This window comes from Typopeltis vanoorti, chromosome 12 (genome assembly GCF_054136105.1).
Source record: "Typopeltis vanoorti isolate ZY-2024b chromosome 12, IOZ_Tvanoo_1.0, whole genome shotgun sequence".
NCBI classification, from domain to species: Eukaryota; Metazoa; Arthropoda; class Arachnida; order Uropygi; family Thelyphonidae; genus Typopeltis; species Typopeltis vanoorti.
Window position 1 is genome coordinate 125,647,042 of NC_143560.1, and position 23,619 is coordinate 125,670,660.

General features: G+C 34.2%; 1 protein-coding gene across 6 annotated transcripts in view; it reads left to right on the plus strand.

The window, feature by feature from the left end:
- LOC150101210 (nuclear factor 1 X-type-like) overlaps positions 1 to 15,772 on the plus strand; it is a 675,427-nt gene extending 659,655 nt beyond the window's left edge. For all 6 annotated transcript variants that reach the window (XM_090401618.1, XM_090401622.1, XM_090401623.1 and 3 more), the window contains one exon: positions 5,426 to 15,772. In XM_090401618.1, coding sequence (XP_090257744.1) covers positions 5,426 to 5,523 — 98 coding nt within the window. In that variant the 3' untranslated portion in view covers positions 5,524 to 15,772. The remainder of the gene's footprint in view (positions 1 to 5,425) is intronic.
- The last annotated feature ends 7,847 nt before the right edge of the window (positions 15,773 to 23,619 follow it).

Here is a 23,619-nt window from a genome sequence, read left to right on the forward strand (position 1 = left end):
GTCAAATGCTTTTTCAAAGTCAATAAATGCAATATGTGTTTCTAAATTGTATTCTCTTCTTTTATCTATTATTAATTTTAGGCAAAAGGCTGGGTCTATACATGATCGTCCTTTTCTAAATCCATTCTGTACTTCTAAAATAAAGTTTTCGGAATATTTCATTAGCTTGCTATTTAAGATTCTGCTATATATTTTGTAACAGGAATTTAGTATATTGATACCTCTATAGTTTTTAGGGTCATCTTTACTACCTTTTTTAAGGATAGGAATCACAATTGCTTTTTTCCATTCTGTTGGGGGGGGGGGGGTTACCAGTTGAATAAATTTTATTTAAAAATAAGAGTCTTTCTTTGAATCTTGTTTCTGCATATTTATATAGTTCTGAACCTAGTTTATCTTCTCCTGGTGATTTTTCATTTCTTGTTTCTTTCAGGCTGATTTCTAATTCTTCTTTAGTTATTTTCATGTGTATTCTTATGTGAAAATATTATACCTCCTGTGATTAAGCTGTTAAATAGGGAAAGTCCTTGAATAATATTCCATTTTCATCTACTAGCCCTTCTTTTCCCATCACTATTTCATATCTGTTTTCTTTGCCTATCTTTGTATTTGCATCTCCCAGAAGTAAGATCATATCTCTTTTACTACTCTTGTCAAACTCTCACTTTCTGTAGAAGGTAAAAAGCTTCTTTTTTCTTTTCAGTCAGCTCTCTTTGGGTGTAGATGTTCATTATAGTAACATTCTTGTATCTGGTTTTGAACCTAGCTTTTATTATTCTTTCTGATACTGGGTTCCATTCGATCCTCTCTTTCCTCCACTGTCATCATCAGAGTGACTATACTGCTATCGTCTTCATTCTTGGGATTTCAAGAATATATGATATATTTGCTTGATGTTAGTCTCATCTCACCAGTTCCATTCCATCTGGTTTCACTTAATCCTAATATTTTGTATCTATAAATTTTATTTGCTATTTGATGTGCTTTCCCAGCCTCATACATTGTCCTGATGTTCCAACATCCAATTTTGGTTGTAGATATGGGTGTAAAGATATCCTTTCCAAGAGCCTTCCACCTGTTGACTTGCCTAAGAGAGCTTTCATCAACCTGCATGCTTTCCTCTGGAGATGCTTTTCTCTTTCTTTTTTTTCTTTCTTTCGCAGAACTAGTCCAATTAATTTCTTTCAGTAATTGAGGTTTCTGTAACAGGATATTTTTGATGTGTTGTGGTTGCTAGCCACAAGTATAACCCTCCTCCTTTCTCATCCTGTCTTGGAACCAGCAGTGGAGAGTTAAACAAGCATTCACTCCTCTGATAAAAAAAATAAATAATAAAAATAAATTATAAATTGTTATTTTCAAAATCAGGATTGAACTTGGCTTCCCCATAAATATTGCAGCAAGTGCACACAGTGTTTGAGAAAATAGTTAAAGGGTACAGGTTGATCAATGCCATCTGTGTCCAAGTAGTATGAAAGGAGTCCTAGAGAATGTGCAAAAAATCTTTTTAACAAACATTTCTAGCTTTACTGACAGTCAAAATATGTAATCAGTGAAACATTTGAACTTTCCACTGACATGAGAACTATACTGAGATTCTTCCTATTGTAGATAAAATTTTTGACTGTACAACCTATTAATAGCTTTGCAGACAACAGCACTCAGCACTACCTCTTTGAATTCTTACTGCAAACAGGCAAGAGCCCGAGCTCAGTTTCAGCAATGTTTAGTGGAAAGACCTGGATTCAGATCCTGTGTTAGGACATGATGAGCCTTTACGATGACCTTTCAGCTGATGGTGAGTTGGCCAGTTTCATACTGTTTTTCCTTCCCAGAAACTAGTTTTTCATCCCTTAAAATAGAAAGATTGACAAATGAAAATAAAAAAAAAAACAATTTGCAGACATAATAATTGTCCTCAACTGCTTCAGCCATAATTCCAAATAACAGCTGATCTTTTATATTATCCTCATGAGGAAAAAATACCTATGCAAATTCATTTCGTTCACACTGAACCCTGTCTTGCACACACACAAAAACAAGCAAACTTTAGTTTCTTGGCATAAGCATATCACATCTGTAGCTGTCTCTGCATAAAAAATAAAGATGATGATGATGATGATGATAATAATAATAATAATAATAATAATTGTCCATTTGACTCTAGATACTATTTCTATCCCAAACAACTGCTTAGTCTCTCCAAATCCCAAATCAGTCCTGGTACAGAGTACTGCATCTATGTCTGGGAAGCTCTCCCAAAGTCTACTTAAAAATTTTACACACTCCTTCCAACAGAGAGCAGTCAGAGTGATTAACACTCTCTCTCTCACCACTCTGTGTCTCTTCTGCAGATAATTTCCATAGGCAGTATTCTTCCAAACATTATCTATAAGAAGAAGTAAACTTGATGCCACTAAGGCCAGACTTGGTGACATATTACCACATGTCAGGGACATTAATGCTTAATGGAGTTTGGCATACCAGTTTAACAAGTCTTGTAAACAAGGTTGATTGTGAAGGGGGGGGGGAGTAAAACATTCCACTTTGTGAAGGTGTCTAATTATAGGCCAGTTTGTGTGTCATCAGTAGTTAGCAAGATCTTTGAGAAAGTAGTGAAGGACCGTATACAGCATTGGGAAGATGAGGGTGATGTTATCTGTGTCACTGTGATGTATATGTCACTAAGGCCAGACTTGGTGACATATTACCACATGTCAGGGACATTAATGCTTAATGGAGTTTGGCATACCAGTTTAACAAGTCTTGTAAACAAGGTTGATTGTGAAGGGGGGGGGGGGGAGTAAAACATTCCACTTTGTGAAGGTGTCTAATTATAGGCCACTTTGTGTGTCATCAGTAGTTAGCAAGATCTTTGAGAAAGTAGTGAAGGACCGTATACAGCATTGGGAAGATGAGGGTGATGTTATCTGTGAGAGTCAACATGGATTTGTGAAGGGGTGCTTTTGTTTTAGTAATATGCTAGCCTTTTATGATAAAGTTACAAGAGCATTAGACGAGGAAAAGACATATACTGCCATTTTCTTAGACTTATCGAAGGCATTTGACAAGGTGCCACATGATAAGCTGATATTTAAGTTGCAGCACATAGGTCTGGATGTCAGATTGGTCAACTGGATTCAGGATTGGCTGTATGATAGTTATCAGAGAGTTGTGTATGGTGGGGAGGTTTCAAGGAAGCAGAGGGTTACAAGTGGGAGTTCCACAGGGCTCAGTACTGGGACCTATATTGTTTAACCTTTATATCAATGACATTGTCAGTGGATTGCAAGGGAATATTCAGTTGTTTGTGGATGATGCGAAGCTGGGAAGGATTATTAGTAATAGTGCAGATGATGTAGTCCTGCAAGAGGATTTGAATAAGCTAGATAGATGGGCAAATGAATGGGGATGTCAGTTTAATGCAGCAAAATGTAAGGTATTGAGGTTTGGGACGCTGCATACTCTATAGGAGGAGTTAAACTGGAGGAAGTAGGGGAGACAAGAGATCTGGGGTTGATAATTGATAGAAACCTGAAATTTAGGGGACATATTGCAAAGGTGGTGAAGGTAACACAGATGATTGCTGCAATAATGAGAAGGACACTGACCTGCAAAGATAAAAGGGTTATCATTTCGTTGTATAAGACTCTGTTCAGACCACACTTAGACTATTGTTCTCAGATGTCCCCAGGATTTGAAGGGGATAAATTAACTGTGGAAAGGGTACAAAGGCAGATAATAAAGATAGTGTCAGGACTGTACGATGTTAGTTATGAGGATCGGCTGAGGGAGTGTGAACTGCAGAGTTTGGTGGATAGAAGAAGGAGAGGTGATATGATTGAGACTTTAATAAAGTCTGTTGAGAGGTGGTTACAGGGTTAATACTGGGGAGTTCTTTCGCTTGGTTGAACAGCGGGAAGGAGTGATGACAAGAGGCCATCCCTGGAAGTTGCGAAAGATAACTGTGAGCAAGAGGGTGTGAGGAGTGGTTTCTTTGCATGGAGGGTAGTTGAACCATGGAATGCATTGCCTGATGGAGTGGTGAGAGTGAGAACGTTCAATGAGTTTAAGGAGTAGTATGATAGACTTTGTGTTTCTTAGGGGGGGGGGGGGGGCCTTCCCTCGATGAGTCCTGATAGACTTTGTGTTTCTTAGGAAGGACCTTACATGATGAGCCTTTTGACTCTATGGAGGCCTGAATAATAATAATAAAAAATAAGACTGAGGTATGAAAATTATGTTTTGTTGTCTGGAATTCTGGTTAAAGGTGCTGGAGAGGTTAGTGAAGGCTAGGATACAGAATTGGGTTGATAAGAGCATTATTCTTTGCTTCAGTCAACATGGGCTTGTTAAAGAGAGATTGTGTTTTACCAGTCTCCTTTGATACTACAAGCTAATGAATCCATTGCACAAGGGAGAGACATATTTACATTTTGCAAAGGCTTTTGATAGATCGCCGGCCAAGTTGGTGACTAAATCAGGTTAGGTACTAGATTAACACGTTCATTGCCAATCACGCGATATCGCGTTATGCGAGTTTTCACCGGATGGTCGATCACACGTTATCGCGTGGACGTCGCTAACTAAATAAAAAAAATTTGTCCACCACACGAAATTCCAATTTTCAGCTTGGCAATGAAAGTGTTAATGAGTTTTATAGGTATCAACAAGTTGTGTATTGTATACTGATAGAAGAACATCACTAATAGTGGTGTTTTGTTTTACAGTCATTGTTGTTTGATTTGTATGTTAATGATATTGGACATGTTTAAATAGAGGTTTGCAGATGATGTAAAGTTGGGGAGAAGTATGAAGAGTAGAACAAGTATTGTGGCCATATTAGAGTTCCGAATAGAAGTGTGAGAGTGGAGGGCCAGTTCAGTGTAGCAAAGTCTAAAGTTTTGAAATTTAATGGGCAAAATTGGGATGCAAAGTATACATTTGGTATACCTGAAGTATAGGGATTACCTAAAGTATACCTGAAGTTTAGGGATTGCTAAAATTGGGAAGCATTACAGTACATTATGGCAGTGTGCCAGTGATGAGGAGGACCTTGTTTAAATAGAGATTTGACATGTAGAAGTAAACAAATGTTTCCATTGCATAATGCCTTAAATAAGCATACAAATTTCTTGTACTTATTTAATGAAAAGAGTATGTGTAAAAAGAAATTCAGAAGAACACGTATTCTGAATTTCTTTTTTATGTAAAAAAAAGTAGAGTATTATATCAATGATTATAATGATATGACATCAGGTTCCAAATATAATTATTTCGTTCATTCATTCAAAAATATATTTAATCTATTACATAACAGTCTTATATTTCCTTTTTTCCCCCTTTACCTAAATATTTGTAATTACTTTAAATATTTTCATATAAGTAATTCACTAATTTTTTTTCTTTTCTTTTCTTTTCTCAGAACGCTTCTTTTCAGTCGTACATAGCAGTGAAGCAGTAGATGCCAGTAGTCAGACAGGCAGTGCACCATCAACTCCAACAAAGTCACAGCCCTCATAAATGACTGATTTTTTTGTTATCAATTAGCTTCAGAAGGCTAAAAACTACATAATCATGTGCAGCATAGAATTCATAGGACAAAATGTGGTACTGTCACTGAGAACACTGAGGCATTTCTCCAGCCATGTGGATACAGTGCAGTGATAAGAAAATGGAGGAAAAAAGCTACCACTTAAAAATGTATAGCAGACCAACTTGGAAAAACTGTTGTGTGGTATTGCCAATGGGAGCATTTGAAGGATGGTAGCTTATAGTGCACAGTGAAAGCTGTCCTTTTATAGATGGGAAAAAAAAAGTGCCGAAATGGTATATATATATAGCTCTTCAAAAACTGATAGAAGGAAGCAGATCAGTGGTCAGTGATGTATTTGATCATCAGATCAGCTGGTGTTTCAGCCCTTTTATACAAAGTGGCTGCAGTGCTCTTAATATTCTTCCACTCCAGATAGTATTTGTAGAATTAGATGACATTTTTATGAATTAGACAATGACACTCATCTTCCGCCCATTTAGAAAAAGAAGACATAGTCCAGGGGCCTCAGTCTATTTAACAATTTTTCAACTTTTTGACAACTATCAAAATGGTGATCTAGAAATTAGCACAATTTCTCTCACTCACTCACTTTCTCCTATTTAAGAAAGTTTTCAGATTGCCTCCTGACCTTTCCTTATCCAAGTTTTTCCACATAGTCTAGAAATAGTGAAGACAAGTAGAATTTTAGAAATTTAGAAGACCTGTTTACCTAAGTTTTTGCTTTTATACCCTTGTGTGGAGTATAAAAGCAAAATGGGTAATTTGTTATGCCAAGCATGACAAAAATAATTAGGTGCTTTGAATATCTTTCTAACTTGTTAAATTTAACTTTTTGAATATCTTCCTAAGAAGTAGTGTTTTGAATATACCATTTTGAAATTTCACTAAATAATTTTTATATCATTAGAAAAATAGGTGATATTGAAAGAGAAACAGTTCATGAATTCCTGAAAACCTTTGCATATTATTTATATCCTTCTTAATACTCCTTTTTTTTTTAATTCATAGTATTTAATTACATTATTATTTTCAGAAATACAAGGAAAATATGTGTATTAAAAATGTTAATTTCTATTTATGAAACAGAAAAAAAAAACTAATTGCAAGCATTTACACTTGCAGAGAAACATTTTTTTTCTTTAATGGAGAAAAAAAATGATCTAATTAATGCATTTATGTGTAATAAATCTGGTTATTGGTTAAATTTTACATTTCATATAATTGCAAAAATTTTATTTAAATTTTCTATGACATTAAATAATAAGATAGATTTTTAGAATAGCCAAGAGTAACTGCTGAAAGATTGATCATAGAATATATATCTGATTATATAGAATTAACTGATTATAGAATATGAACTATTCTTCACTTTTCAACTTCTCCTTACTTTATCTTATGATTCTTTCATTCTTTAAAAATAAAACAAAACTTATTGCAGAATTTATATCATAAATGATTAGTATCAAGGAAGGGGAGGGGGGTTAAAAGCTTGTTTGATTAATTTGGATATAAAACTGGTTATTATTAGTAGGCATATAAAATAAATATTTGAAATAAAACTAAAATATAATTTTAATTTTTCTAGTTTTGTTTAATTTGAATATTAAAAGCTCAAAAATAGTGTACTGCCTATTTATTATGATTCTTTGTTTTGATATGTAAATCTGTGTCTGCATGTTGCATTTTCTTTTCCCATAATATTAAAAGGTTAGAGTTTTTTAGAACCTCAGTAGTGCAACGAAACTGGCAATCAGGTGGTAATTCCCATTTGAAATGGGTTCCATTATAATGTGATTCTATTGTTAATTGTGTTCAGCATGTATCTTGTAGTTGTAATATAGAAAAATATTGTTTTAATAGATCTCTTATAAGCTTCGCATAGTCACAACAGAGTCATATAATTACACATTTGATAGCTTTATATCAATTTGCAAATGACTGTAGAGATTTCTCTTTTCATAGGTTATATAGAATCATGATAAGCTATGCAAATCCATACCACACTTATAATTCATTCTTCACAAAGTTTCATCTTTTTAATATCCTCAACTTAGCCTTTTCCTATTCACATACAAGATAATTCTTCATTTTCATTCTCTTGTCATTGCCAAGTCTTCCTCATCTCATTTTAATGTCTGTAATTAAAAAAGAGCAGAGTTTGAGGTGGTTGTAGAGTATGTCCTTGCTTTATTTAAAAATGTATGTATTTGTGTACATAAAATGCACTGTACAGCTTTAGTAAAAAGAGTGATTTTTAATATATTGTTTTAGGAAAGTTTATGTCTAGAGAAACTAATATTTAAGTGATGGGCATTCTTGCTGAAGTTAAAGAAAAACTTTATTATAAATGATGCACAAATGTTAAATTTTTAGTTACTATTGTTAAAGTCTGACTAGAATCTGTATAAACTCATACTTTTTGTCTTCCATTTTTGTGTCATTCATATCGTTTACATAATTATATCGTTATTGTTGTGTGATGCCTTTTTTGTTACTTGCAGGTTCATTGTTGTGTTATAACAAAATATAATCACTGATATTTCATCGGAGAGTCTGGCTGGGTAGTTAATGCACTGTCCATTGCAATAAGTCAAATTATACCGTCACGTGCTAATGGTAAAACTATAAGTATCATGTATACAGGCCTCTCTAGCATATTTAGCGGTAAGGCACTGCCTTCGTTGTTAAGTCATTTTCTTTTTTGTGATATGCTGGTTAAGAACAAGCTCTTCCCTCACAGAAAGGCCAGTTAAACAATAACTGGTGTAATGCTAATAATTAACATTGTTTTAGTTGGAGAAAAGCCATGATATAAAAATTTAACATATTTAAATAGAAAGTGTACATAGCAAAATTGGATTATATAAATATATTAATCCAGTAGATCATGATATTAAGGTAGTCTGTTGAAAGAAATTATACTACTAACCTTGATAATCATTTACGGTTTATCTGTGACTGACAGTGAGATACTTTGAACATATTGTTCCCAGAGAAAGTTTCAGACAACAACATATCAGTAGCAAAAGATTTCATTTGGCTCTCCATTCTAGTCGGATATAATCACAGTTCTGTTTTTCCCTAGACTTTTATGGAATATACTGTGTAATACTTAATCTGAGAATTAATAAGAAATTCAAATGCTAAACAAATATTTTATTATGGCCTGAAATAGTAACAGTAATAAAATACTTTAATGTTCAATAGCAAACCTTGAAATAGTTTTATGTACAACTATGATATACATAGAACAAGTGCCTAAAAGAGCCAGAACCACATTAGGAAATATGATATGCAAATTAATTTTTATAATACCGTATTTTACAGCAGTCATTGTATACAGTTACTCGACTGACCAAGCAATAACTGAAAGGGCAATAAGTAGTGAGTATACTGTAAGTATAGGTTTTTGTATAGAAATGTTAATTTTATTTATTCTGTAAAGGAACCTCACCAAGAAATGCCCATCATGCTAAGCAAGAGCTTGAGTTTATATTTTTTAATTTAACATATTTATCTATTATAAGCAGTGACAACAGCTAGATCATTAAATATCAAATCTTTTCTTTTAAAATATAAAGAAAAGTGATGTCAAACTTATGTTAATTTCTTGTGGTTTAAGATTACTAGTTATTTATTTAATTTTTTTTTTTTTCATCTTATGTGCTTGCAGTTTTGCCACACTTTGCATTGTTACCTAGTAATTATATTAAGTTTTTCATATGAGAACTCAAATTTTCAAAGTTTAATCAGCATATTACACTTAAAAATACAAATATGTATAATAATGTTGATTCTTCAAGCTTTATTTCTTTTAAAAGTTGCTTTTACTTTGTAGGGGTGACAGCTGAAACTTAACTCAGTTGTAAATATTAACTTCTATACTTCAATTACCTGATTGTTATATCCTGTCTATGCAGAAAGTTTTTTTAGAATAGTATATATATATATATTTGTTATACTTGTCCTCTATAGAAAAAAAAGTTAATGTGCCTTAGGTTAATGGATCAGCTGTTACCTCATACAAGAAATTTGTTAACTGAGTTACATTGTGTAGAATGTTAACTTTATTTAATGTAAAGTGGCATCTGTGAAACAGCAAAAAAATTTCACTTTTAGAATACTGGTATCTCTAAGTAGTAATGCTGATCAATATTGTTCCTTGTTCTGAAAGACTGGCATGTTTCATTACTTCTGTCCCATACATCAACATCCCTGGCATGGAGAGATTTACTTGTATGTAGTATATAGAATAAGTCATTTTCATTATGTTGGGAATGTTTCTCACTGCTAATGTTCCTTGCAGATGATTTGGGTTACTTTTTCAGTGACCATTGTTTAGAGAACATTTGTTTAAAGGTCTAGTTTGTTCTCACTAGGTACAAGACTGTTGGCTAAGGTTATGACACATGCTGGGATGTATGAATTATTGTCTTATCCGGTGAAAGTTATTGTGATAATGCAGTTGTATACACATACAAGGAGTATTCTTAGGTCAGGAAGGAGATAAGCTGTAGATAATGACCTATTTTTAAGTATCATAGTATTGGTTTGAAAGAGACTGTATTGCAAGCATATGTCTAGTGAGATACCATACCTTGGCTAGTAGTTCTTGTACAGCTGTGATTTTATTGTTGTGTTGGTGCTGTTGTGTATATGTATGTGTGAATTTGTACATTTGGTCAACTTCAGGGTAGAACTGAATGCTCAAGAACACCAGATGCGAATACCTCTGCCTAAGAGAAACTAACACCTTGCCTTCACATTGCAGTGCCAACCAAGTGCTTTATGGGTTGACTGGGTCTTCTCCATGTTACTTGTTCATAGTGACCTGAGTGTTAACTACAACCTACCTCTGGATTTTTTAGCATGTTGTTGAATTTATATGTCTTGGTGGTTTAATGTTTTTGCATCTTGGTAAATTATCAGAATTTGTAATCTTAGAAAAAAATGTAAGCAACACAACTAGAAAGTGAAACCTGACTTTCCTAAAAATGCATTTCTGTCCACATAATTAACAAAATTATTTCATATTATTTATGGGTAAGTGACTGACGATCATGGAAACTTAAATGGTCATGGGGAACTATAAGTCATAAGTAATAACACAATTTGAAGATTATGTTCATTAATATAACTAATAAAAAAATTATGCATGAAAATTAAAATTTTTATTATTATGTTAACTGACCTTTTTTTTTAAGTTATTTTATCAGTGATAAAATAACTTAATGAGCTGAACTGATTTCAGTTATAATAACTAGCTACATTTGTTGTGTTATTAGCAGTAGTATTTGGGGGGAAAAGCATGTTAATTATGTTTAAGTTACTTGCTTCTGTGTGCCTCCATTGCAGAGTTGGAAGAATTTTCATGTGTTTTACTGAAAAGACCAGGGTTCAAATCTCATCTAGTTTTAGCTTTTAAACTGAAGGTAGCTCATTTTGATGCAGAGATGGCAGAAAACTAGCTAGACAGTGCATACACAGTTAACATATAATACGTGTAGCTCATGGCTTACTTGCCTTATTGCGATAATAAACAGCCTTTTCTGTGATATAGAATCACCATTTTTCAACACTACAATAGCTGAATGCATAAAATTTTATCTACATAGGGTTTGCCAAATTTCCTTAGAAAAGCTGGATACTGCATCCTGATGGAGTGTGAGACATTATTTTTTTTAATAGACATATTTTTATAATAAAAATGATTTAATGTACAGGATGCATAAGATGAAAATAATCATTAATAATATCAGTGTAATTTTGTTATTGTTATCATGTGGAATTCCAAGGCTCATCAGAAAATCCATTCTGGTTGTTCATAGACTTTACTTAAATTTGAATGTCATTGTACTCACTAAAACAGAATTTTTTAACAATGAATAACACAGGCCTATTCATTAAAACTTCTTGAATGTAGTTTGCATTGATATAACTTAAGTTTGTTATGCTGATTTCAAAAATAGTATTCATTTTTGGATCACAAGAATTTTGCACGAATGCTATGCATAATATGCATTTTGTAACAAAGCATGTCTGGGCTTATATAAAACTCTTGATGACATGATCTATATCCTATGACATGTAGCAAAACAACATACTCAAACAAAAATTACCTGAGAAATAGTGTTTTGATGATTTATGTTTATGCCACCTGCCATTTTACTTCTAGGTCTGCAATGTTCTTATATCATAAACAAAACGATGGGTACTTGAATAATACAAAAAAAAAATGTATATTTAAAGATTTTTATTTGAATCTATAAAAATAAAAAAAGTCATCAATATTTTCTGAAGAATCTGTAGTTACCACTGGGAAGTAGTTATTTACATGCCGAGTCCACATGAATTACTAAATGATTACTAAAAAAAAATTTTTTTAGACCTCATAAATATGGGCCTGTGTAATCACTTATCAGTGCATAACAATGTACTCAGTGAATTATTTATAGTCAATCATATTATATTACCTGTTTATATTAGTAACATATAATAATATACAGTTAGAATAATATCACGAACTTGAAATAAACCTTCAGTATGCTACATTGTAATGTCCAATTAAAAAAAAAAAAACCTGTGTGGCATCAGAAGAATGACAGTGCTCTTTGGTTCAAGATGTGGTTGAATTCCATTAAGAATATAAACTTTGATTAAGGACTTTTGCCTGAAGGTCAGCTAGTTAATCTCAAAGAGATGGCATGGTTTACCTTCCTGGAAACTAGTTTATTTCTCCCTCAAAACAGATGAAATTCAATCTGGGAACATAAGCAATTATCATACATGATATACTAATTTCATACTTGCTTAAATATGACCGTAAACAACAACCAGATTGAAAGAATGAATTTCAAAAATATTTAGCAATGATTTTAATTCTTCTACAATATATATATATTATTTCATTCTGACTAAATGTCACTTGAATTCTCATTTGAAGAGGCTTAGCAATATTTAACTGACAATTCTGAAAATCTTTCTGTATACACTGTTGACATACATATCAAATGAAAGAATCAATTTCAAAATATTTTCAAAATTCAATAAGAACAGAACTTTTGCAAAAATAATACCAGTTCAAATAAGTCATTCATTTGCAGGTGAATATTTATAATTGAAAACTAACCACAAACATTGATTGGAAGTCTGCCTGATCAATGGCAAACTATTGCCAGTTCAGTCCAAATAATTGATTGTATGTTTTGTTGATAGTATGCTAATGCATAAAAGTCAATTAAAAATAATAAAATTAATGCTGCTTTAAAACTCTGGCAAGACATGGACCATAAATATGAACATTTATATCAAGAAGTTTATATTATAAACACAGTTTATATATAATAAACACCGTTTATTTCTTGAGGCAAAATAGCTATATGATATTCATTAGATGTCATAGCCTCAATAGTTTCGAATGATAACTCCTGTCTGGTGATTAGAAAGCTTCATTATGGTTTGAATTTCATTGAGGATTTGAAAAACTATTTCTAAAGATTTTCACTTAGTCATGAGTTAGTTAATACCAACCTTAAGACCACACACACACCTTACATTGTGATAAAATACATTATTGTTAATTAAATGTTAAGAATACTATACAAAAGGTTGTTAGAACAAGCTGAAGACCAACAAAGATACAGAATAGGCTTTTGCTGTTGATGGGAGGGTGACCAACTTAAAGATACCAGAAACTAATATATGGAGAGGCTTGGTGGCATCATTGGGCTGCTGCCATTCAACTTGTATTAACTATATTGAGAATGGTTTTGAGGGTAATGTTCAGTTGTTTGCAAATTATACAAAGTCAGGAAGAATGATGAAGTTTTCTGATACAAAATCCATGCAGAACATGCTGGTAGTATAGGCAGGTGATAATGAGCATCATATCAATATTTCTAAGCATGAGGTTATGCATTTTGGTCTAATGAGACTTTAGACTGAATACTGTATTGATGGAACCCAGAGCAAGTAGTTAATGTAGCTGGAGACTCAAGAGTAATATTGGTAAAGCAAGTTGAAGTTGTTTAGGGGTTTCCCATTGTATTAAAGAGAACACTGACTCATCAAAAAGTTATTTGTTTACTGTTTATAAGGCTCTGATAAGATCACATCTATACTCAGGTAACAAAGGTAATATCTAGCCCATGGGAGGTTGCATATTAGGTTAAAGTAAAGGCTGTGAACTAAGAGGTTATATAATTTGGATGTGGGGAGGATATGTCTTTCCAGGAAGCAAAGTAAGAGCATAGTCAACAAACATGCAAGGTATAAATTTTTCTCATAGCATGGTAAGGGAGTGAATTAAGTTGCTGATGATTATTGTTTTCAGTGATTCTATACTGAATTTATTCAAAGAGAAATATGATAGGTATTTCAGTATTGGATGACTTGGAGTATTCTCTCAAGGTGTTCTTAACTCCTAGCAAATGTGTATAATAATAATTCTGAATCCTGTTAATTACTTTATTCCTAGAATGCAAATATTTAAATTACTTTATTACTTATTGCATGCCTTATAAGTCAACAGATGATACTTATCTCATGAATGAAATTTTTAAACATTTTGTAAAATACCTCTAAATATGTATTGGGAAAAAAAAACTTTAAAAATAGTTAACAAACTAACATTTCAGAAAGTCGCACAAAATCAAAGTTTGCCAACTAATTTCTTTGCATTCTCATTATAAACCAGTAACTTTGAAAGCAAGAGATGAAATGTTAAAAAATAAAGTTGCTTACAAAAATATATTTAAATTTACATACTGCAGATGCTTTAACTGTATGCAGATAGTACTGCATAGTTTTTTACATCTAGTTATGATTTTAATAGAAAAGATTCTGGTCACCTTTCCTACATTTGTATTGTTCCTCAGATTATCCCAACTCATCTTTCTAAAATTCCTTAGAGAAATGATGGGTGAAATTGCTTTTTCCCATTGTTATTAGACTGTTCTTGATTTACTCTGTGTAGTACTGAAGGTTTGTTTGTTGGTATTTGTTTTATTTAATATAGCTGGCTGGGAAAAGAAAAACCGCAGTAGAAGGATGTTCTTCACAACATTACCTGTTATTCTTTGTCTAATAATCTAATCACTTCTGAAAGAAAACTATTTTATTGTAATTGTAAGCATTTGGAGAAACTCTTCCAGTTTATATATATATATATAGAGAGAGAGAGAGAGTGTGTGTACACTAATTATTAGTGAAATCATCAGATAGCTCTGAAAATGAACTCATGTACAGTTCATTCTTAGATCAAGTATCTGATGGTATTAAATGAGATCAGAAAAATACATATAGTAGAAAACACATGGAGTAAGCAGCTGAAATGCTATTCAAATTAAGATCATTAAGATCATAATTTTACTTATTGTTTACATATGACTTTCATGAGAATTAAAATAAATTTCTCAGAAAAAGTATTGCATACAATCCACAACATATATGTACAACAGTTGCTCCTGTATTTATATCTCAATTCTAAGGAATCAAGAGCCTAGATTTAAAAAAAAAAAAAAGTTTGGTGTTTGGGTTCTGTATGTATCATCAGAACTGGACCAAAAACATTTGAATTATTTTTGACACCAGTGTCTGATACTTGAAGATTCATTTGTAGTATTTTACCCAATTTAGGAGATAGGAAAACATGTAAAATGTTTTTGGAAAAAACCATTGCTCTTACTTGAAGTATATTTTGAGAGTACAGTAAATTACTTTTCCCAGCTCTGTTGTGTCATGCTATTGCAGTTGTGATTTGAAGAATAACAGTAATTATTAATTTCTGCATTTCATAAACATCAAGAAAGTGTTTGATAATCCAAACAGTTAATGACATAAGCAGAGATACAAACCCTAGAACATTATCACCATTTCTAGGAAAGTGAGGTTCATTTCTAGTGAGAATGGAAATTAGCATACTATTTATGTGTTGCAATTTCAGAGACCTGTTATCATGATTGAATGTTTTTCTTTTTTAATATATTTTTTGGTCATGCCTTCTCTCAGAAAATTGTCTGATAGCATTTGTTATTTTTTACTCACACGACTTCAAAGTAATGTTTCACTGCAAGTGGAAAGACAAGGCATGCACTTGATCTTTGTAGCTTTAAGTGTACAGTACTTGGACTGTAGTTCATGTTGAGTTGTATTTAAGCCATTATGGTCTTTATTATGAAGTCAGCTCAAGCAAAATAAAATTTCTCATTAGCAATATGTTGTTCAGTGTCTTGACTGTCTTTTTTTTTTTATATATATATATATTCTAAAAGTGAGAACAGCAACCATGTTTGTAAATAGAATTATGTGAAAATGGATTACTAGAGAACTCTAAGGTGTGTACAGTTAATCTATAGATATGTGCTGAATATGTACTTCTTTTTTTTTTTTAATCTCTTTCTTTAATATCGTTTCATAACATATTAAGAAATAAAATTCATCTTGATTATATTTTTTGCATTTTCAGCTCATTTGATTTTTTTTTTATTCATCTCAAACAGTTTCACTAACACTATTTTTTATATGTTTAAATTCATATAGCATACAGTTTTCAAGTATCAAAAGTTTCAGAATTTCTGTTGTATGGTTTTGCTTAGAGGTATCTCATTTTAAAACAGACCTTTCTATATCAAGATTTTTTTTTCTTTTAGCATTTGTGTAATGTTTCTATGTATTGCATATTTGATTCTCATCATACTGTGTAGTTACTATGTTGAATATTTCAGCATAGTAACACTTTATTAGAAGCTGAATATTTCAACTTCTAATACTACCCAGTCATCATCTCATATTATTATTTTGCTGTCTATTGAAATGTTTTTTTTTTTTATTTGCTCACAACATATATTAAGGTAATGAATAATTACTCGTATAATTACTGAATTTCATTGTGTTTTTTGTACATGGAGATTAAACACCGAACAGTGTAAAAAATAAATAAAAGTTTGTAAATAATACATAATTGGAAATAATTTTAAAAACTATAGGTCCTTTTTGAATAATGTAATGTTTTGTGTCCTATTAGGATATTATTATTACCCCGAGACCTCATGGTGTGTTTTGTTAGTGACTTAGACAAGTAAACGTTTATGCAGCAGACACTGTGAGGAAAATTAAGTATAAATAGAATTTCTTGCAAGTGAATCCCAAACAGGTGAAAAGAAGGCAAAATAGTACTGATACATGAATGTAACCAAAGACGAGACCCTCCTTATATGCTATTCTGTATATCAGTCAGTATATTTACCAGCTTTGCTTGCTGCCTGAGTAATAGCAGTGAAGAAGACTGGTTACTCCGCTTTTCATACAACAGACTATTAATTCATTTAGGTGATGATATGCTTTCCTGGTGTAAGGCCATCACCGTGATTACAGAAAAAGTGCTATATTTGGCCTCTATAACACTTCCCAATTATCCCATGCACAATATTTAATGTGCTCCCTGCTCTAGAGACCAAACACGGAACTTTTCAGGCCTTTAATAAATAGGATGGTAATCTCACACTAGGCGGTTGGTTGGAGAGCAGATACGTTAACCACTTCTAAAAAAACTTTCTATAACCAACCAGGCCATCATATGACTAATATACAGTGATATTTAGACCTTCATGATGACATCTTATGGAATGGCAGATTATAAATTTCAAACAAATTTCAATTTCAACAAAGTTAACGAGCAGGGATGGATAATTGTTTCCAGATGAACCCATAAGAACTTTGTTTTTTAAGTGCCTCCATAGCACAGTTGGAAGAATAATTGGACATTGCTCCTCTGATTGGAAAATACCTGATTTCAATTCTCATTGTGATGAGAAGAATCTTCATGTGGGCTTTTTCAATTGAAGGTGAGTTAGCCGACCATGTACAGTGGTAGCAGGGTTTTCTCTCTCAGAAACTTGGGTTTTTTTCATCCTACATACATACAAATCATCCAAGAGAACATGCACAATTTACAAACAGAAATATTATTGGTAGTGGTGGTTGGCAGTAGATGATGTCTGCTGATGGCAGTAGAGTTATAGTGTGTAGTTGGAGGTAGAGTAGGGAGATGATGAATTATGTGTAGTGGAGTACGTGCCCTTCCATGATGAGTTGTTGGAGGTGTCACTTAATGCTATTTAGTTGGTTTTCTTGATACTAGGAAGTTATGTGTAGAGGGAGTGGAGTATGCAAAGAATGTCCATTAACTTGAAGGTAATAATTAGTGACATTGTAAGGGGGCGCTGTCCCATGCACAGTGAAATTATCAGCATTGGTTATTTACTTATACAGCTTCACCCCTGTTTCATGCAAGAAATAAACATATCAAATAAACAATAAATAAATAAAAAAAAAATTTTTTTTTTTTGTAATTATTCTAGTCAGTTTTTTACAGTTGATTTTTGTCAGTTTTGCAGTTACGCATAATTGTGAGATTGCTTAAACTTATAAGTGCCCTGAAGATGCCAACAGTTAAAGTGTGGCGAAATTGGTTCAGTTTATTAAAATTGATCAACACTTGATCTGGAAACCAAATATTATTATTATAAAACCCAGTATTGTCTCATTTCTCATAAAAAAAGAACCATTTTCTCCCAGTATTATTTTTGACAACATCCAAATTTCCAGATAATCTGCAATTTCTCTTCTTGGAATTACTCTGACATCAAGCCTCTCCTGGCATAAACAAATAACCATTGCATCCTCAGCTTCTAAAAAACTAGGATATATCTTTTGCTCAAGACGTTACTTCATCCCCGAACAGCTGTTAATCTTATACAAATCACAAATCCGCCCAACCATCAAGTACTGCTCCTACATTTGAGGGGGCCTCCAAAAACTCCCTCAAAATGCTTGACTCAATACAGAGGAGAGCAATCAGACTTATTAATGACCCATCTCTTCCAACTCACTCCCTCCCACTTTCGCACAGAGGATTGGTCTCTGCACTAAGTGTTTTATACAAATATTTCCATGGAAAATGTTCATCCGAAATAGCATCAATAATTCCACCCACTTAGTAGTAAGCTCGTTAGAACACGTGCAACTGCTGGTCAACATCCCTACACAGTGCACCTAGAAACCCAGAGAACAAGTTTCTTCTCCTCTTCCTTCATCCCTGCAACTGCTATACTATGGAACAGTCTTCCTCTTGATGTGTTCCCTAAGGAATACAATATATAGTCATTCAAATCCATTGTGAACAAGTACCTTCTTTCCTAACCCATACATGGTACTAATGTATTATAAGTTGATCTACCAACCTCTCATGTATGGGCTCAACTTAAAAAAAATCTGAACAGCTTGTGGATCTGCTCACTTCAGCAGATGTAACTCAGTGACTAATGCTTATAGCAGAATGGGACAAATGGCAGTTTGTTGTCAAAACCTGCCACTAGGTGCACTTAGTAGCCACAGTGAGCTCTCTGGTTGGTGCACTATTTAAAAAGTTTGGTCTTTTTTTTTAACATGCCTAGTATAGTGGGTGTGAATCTGCCAGATTTAAGTAGTGTACCTCAGTGTTCAGTTCTTGGGCCAGTCTTGTTCAATCTATACATTAATGACATCAGTCAGGATCTAACGTCAGATGTGCAATTGTTTGCTGATGATGTGAAGGTAGGTAGGGCAATCAGGGATGCTACTGATATTCAGCAATTATAAAAAGATTTGAACAGGCTGGAAATTTGGGCAAACAAATGGCTGTCAGTTTAATGTTAGTAAGTGTAAAGTTTGCAGTTTAGTGTGATGAGATTTCCAGTGGCATATTATATTAGTGTGGTTATGCTAGAAGAAACTGAGAAGGCAAGGGATCTTGGTGTATTGTTGGATAGGAATTTGAAGTTCAAAGGTCACATAGCAGAAGTTGCAAAGACAACTCGGAGAATAATTGCGATGTTGAAGCAAATCTTGACACATAAGGATAAGGAAGTCATTTTGACTCTTTATAAGGCTTTGATAAGACCATACTTGGATTATTGTGGGCAGATTTGGTCTTCCAGATTCCAAGAGGATAAAGAAGCTTTGGAAAGGGTGCAAAAAAGAGTTAGAAAGATTATGTCCATATTATGGAATTTAAATTATGAGGACAGATTGCGAATGCATGTATTACAGACTCTGGTAAACAGGAGAAAGAGGGGTGATATGATAGAGGTCTATGAACTTTTGAATGGGTGTTATAGGATATTGTCTGATGAAATTTTTTGTTATATGGAAGGTGGGGAGGGAACATGGAGTCATCCATGGAAGCTAGGTCTCACAGTCAAGAAAGGGTCATGAGCTAGGTTTTTTTCACTCACAGAGTAGTGAGTGAGTGGAATAGTTTGTCTTTAGGGGTAGTGAGTGCATCTAGTGTGCATGAATGAATTTATGGGAAGGTATGACAGCTGGTTTGGGTGATTTATAGCTTCTCTCGATGAGTTCTTGACTCCCTTGGAGGTCTTAGATAATAATAATGTCACAATAACTGTCATACGAAATCATAAATCACTCTGAGTAACTCATATATCTCATTGATGTTGAGGGAATTTACATTCCTTCTATTATTATTATTATTATTATTGTTCCGGGCAACTCCAAGGAGTCGACAGACTCATCGAGGGAGACCCTAACATCATGTCAAGAACAACTATTCGACATTCACACAGTATCTATCATACCTTCCCTTGAACTCATTCACGGTCGTAGCACCCACAACAGACTCTGGAAGCTTATTCCACTCATTCACTATTCTCCAAGTAAAAAACCTAGCTCTAACACCCTTGTCAACCATGCTCTTGCCCAGCTTCCATTCATGGCCCCTAGTCCTCCCACCACCAGTCATATTTTCAAAAATATCTTCTGGATCAATCTTATAGAAACCCTTCAGTAATTTGAATGTCTCAATCATATCACCCCTCCTTCGCCTATCGACCAATTTCTGCAACCCACAGACCTGCTATCATCTTGGTCATAAGGTTCATTCCACAGACCTGCTATCATCTTGGTCACTCGTCTCTGGATCCTCTCCACTTCCTTCCCATCACGAAGAAACCCTGGTGGCCATAACTGGGCACAGTAATCCAGATGGGGTGTTATCAAGGCTCGATACAGAGGAACAACAACAACTTGTTTGTCTCTGCATGTTAAAGTATTTTTCAGAAGCCAAGTGATTTGGTGAGCTGTTTTAGTCACTTTTGCAATGTGCCCCCTAAACTTCAATTCCCTATCCACCAACACTCCCAAATCCCTGGCCTCATCAATCTCCTGGAGTACGGTTCCACCAATGCGATATACTGCTGCTATTCTTTTCACCCCAAAGTGCATAACCTTATACTTTGGCACATTAAATTGACATCCATTTTTCCTAGCCCAGTCCTCCAAACTCTCCAAATCATCCTGTAAATTTTTGACATCCTGTGCTCTACCCAACTTTGCATAATCAGCAAACAAGCGAACACTTCCTCTCAAATCCGTTCCTGTATCATTGATGAACAAATTGAAAAGCAGTGGTCCAAGAACAGAGCTCTGTGGCACTCCACTAGTCACAAGCCGTCTTTTAGACTCCATTCCTGAATAAACTACTCTCTGGTATCTCTCCTTCAACCACCCTCCTGTCCATCTCACCAACCCCATCTGCTCCAGTTTACTGATTAGGGTTCTATGTGGTATCCTATCAGAAGCCTTGGCAAGGTCCAGTAGTATTACTCTAAACCCATTACCCCTATCCAGTTCAGCCGTCACTGTGTTATAAAACGTGAGCAAGTTACTGAGGCATGATCTACCCTTCACAAAACCATGTTGTCCCCCATACAATATCCCATTTTCATCTATCCAATCCTGTATTCTTTTCTTGACTAATTTCTCTAAGACCTTGACAATGATTCCTGATATGCTAATCGGTCGGTAATTTACAACAGCAGTCTTGGAACCACCTTTATGCAGTGGAACTATTTTCCCCTCTTTCCACCCGCTCGGGACTAACCCAGACCCGAGACTCAAATTAAACAAAATGGTCAAGGGTACTGACAATTCTTTAGCTGCTTCTCGTACAACACAAGCTGGTATACCATCCAATCCCACAGATGTATTGACATTGAGGTTATGTAATAGACTACTCACCTCCATTTCATTCACCACAATTCCCGTATAACCTACCTACTGGTACATTCGTTTCTGCAGTGTCACCACCTGGATGATATATTCTTGCAAAGTGCTCACTCAGTAACTCAACTATGTCAACTGATTCAGTTATTTCCCTACCATCGGCATTCTTTAAAATCATTCTGCCATGTACATTTTTCTTTTTACTTGCTACATATCTAAAAAACTGTTTAGGATTCTCTTTAGCCTGCATGGCTAATGTTCTTTCGTAATCCTTTTTTGCTTTTCTTACCACACTCGTTACCCTTCTGGCCTGTGCTTTATACCGTTCGTGTGCCTGCCGATCACCTTTCTCCTTAAATTCTCTCCATAGTTGTTTCTTTTTTTGCAGCTCAAGCTTAATGGTGTTATTCATCCATTTAACCCCTAGTTGATTTATTATTCGGACTCTAGGTATACAGTCAGCCATTGCTTCATGCAAACACTTCTTAACTACCTCCCATGCACTATCAACTTCTAGTCCTTGCAGTTGTACATGCCATGGCACTGAACCAATCAAACTCCTAAGCTTTTCATACTTTCCAGCCCGATTATTCCACATGTACCCTGTCTTAATTGAAAATTCTACACCTTTAGCCATCTCCCAAGTCAAGACCCTATGATCACTCTCACCGATTGGTGGCAATGTGGTCATATTTGTTACAGCCAAATCCTCAGATGTAATTACTAGGTCAAGCACTCTCTGACCCTTAGTATTTTCCATTACATGCTGTCGCAGATAGTAATCCCTTAATAACCGCATAAAATCCAATTCCTTCCTCCCGTGTGTCCTCTCCTCACTCCAATCAATGCGACCATAGTTGAAATCTCCCATAATAATCACCCTCCTTCCACTCCTTTCTTCTATTTGCTTGTGTACTATCACCACCATCTTTTCCATCACCTGGTCTATAGCAGCACCCAACTGTATATTTAGTTCTGCTAGCCACAATCTCACACCAAATGGCCTCAAATGTGCTCTTTTCTCTATCCTGCAATTCAACTTCTATTCTCCTTGGCTGCAGCTCATCAGCTATCATCAACAATACTCCTCCTCCCATTTTATTCTCCCTGTCATTCCTTAACACGCTGTACCCATCACATTAAATCCCACTAGCTATATCATCTACAGTCAGCCATGTTTCACTAATACCAATAACCTGTGGTCTGGAAGTGCCAACCATGGCCAAAAACTCTTCCTTCTTGTTCTTAATACTCCTAGCATTAGTGTACATGAATTTAAGACCCCCATTAGCCTTGATGCCTTATATTAACTATCCCACTCTAATTTGTTGTCCTTATTTGCTCGGGCATATTATATTCATTCTTACATTCAACTATCCATCCCTTATGACTCGCATTGCACAGCCTCGAAGTAACCTTGGCTTTCCACTTCTGCTCTGTTTATAGAATTTCATTATCTTCTCAAAAACAGGACATCAAATCTACATTGAGGAAAGTGTGGTATGATCAAAGCATTATGAAAGAATAACCAGATCTGTCTTCTTAATTTCTCTTCTGTTCATCATCATACCCAAAAATCCCTGTATAGCCTTTCTAACTTTGCAGTTGGCTTCGAAATTTCAATGCCTTATCCACTGTTACTGCAAGATTTCTTCCCTCCCGTCTTTTTTTTTTTTTTTTTTGCAGAACCTTCCAATACAAAATACAGTCTTCAACCTCTTAATACCAAACCAGGACCTTCCACTTTTTTTACTTTGAATAGACTCTCTCTCCATTCTCTTCACGTTACTAGTCATATTCTCATATATGACACTACATCAGCAATATTTATAATCATATTCTTCAGTTTGCATTATCAGCTAATAATTGGATATCTTTCTTTAAACCATTCACAATATCATTTAAATGCAAGTTAAATAAATCAATGGACTAAGTCTTACAATGGACATAGTCTTACACATCCCACTTGCCACTGTTCTCTTTTCACGCACTGCTCCTCATAC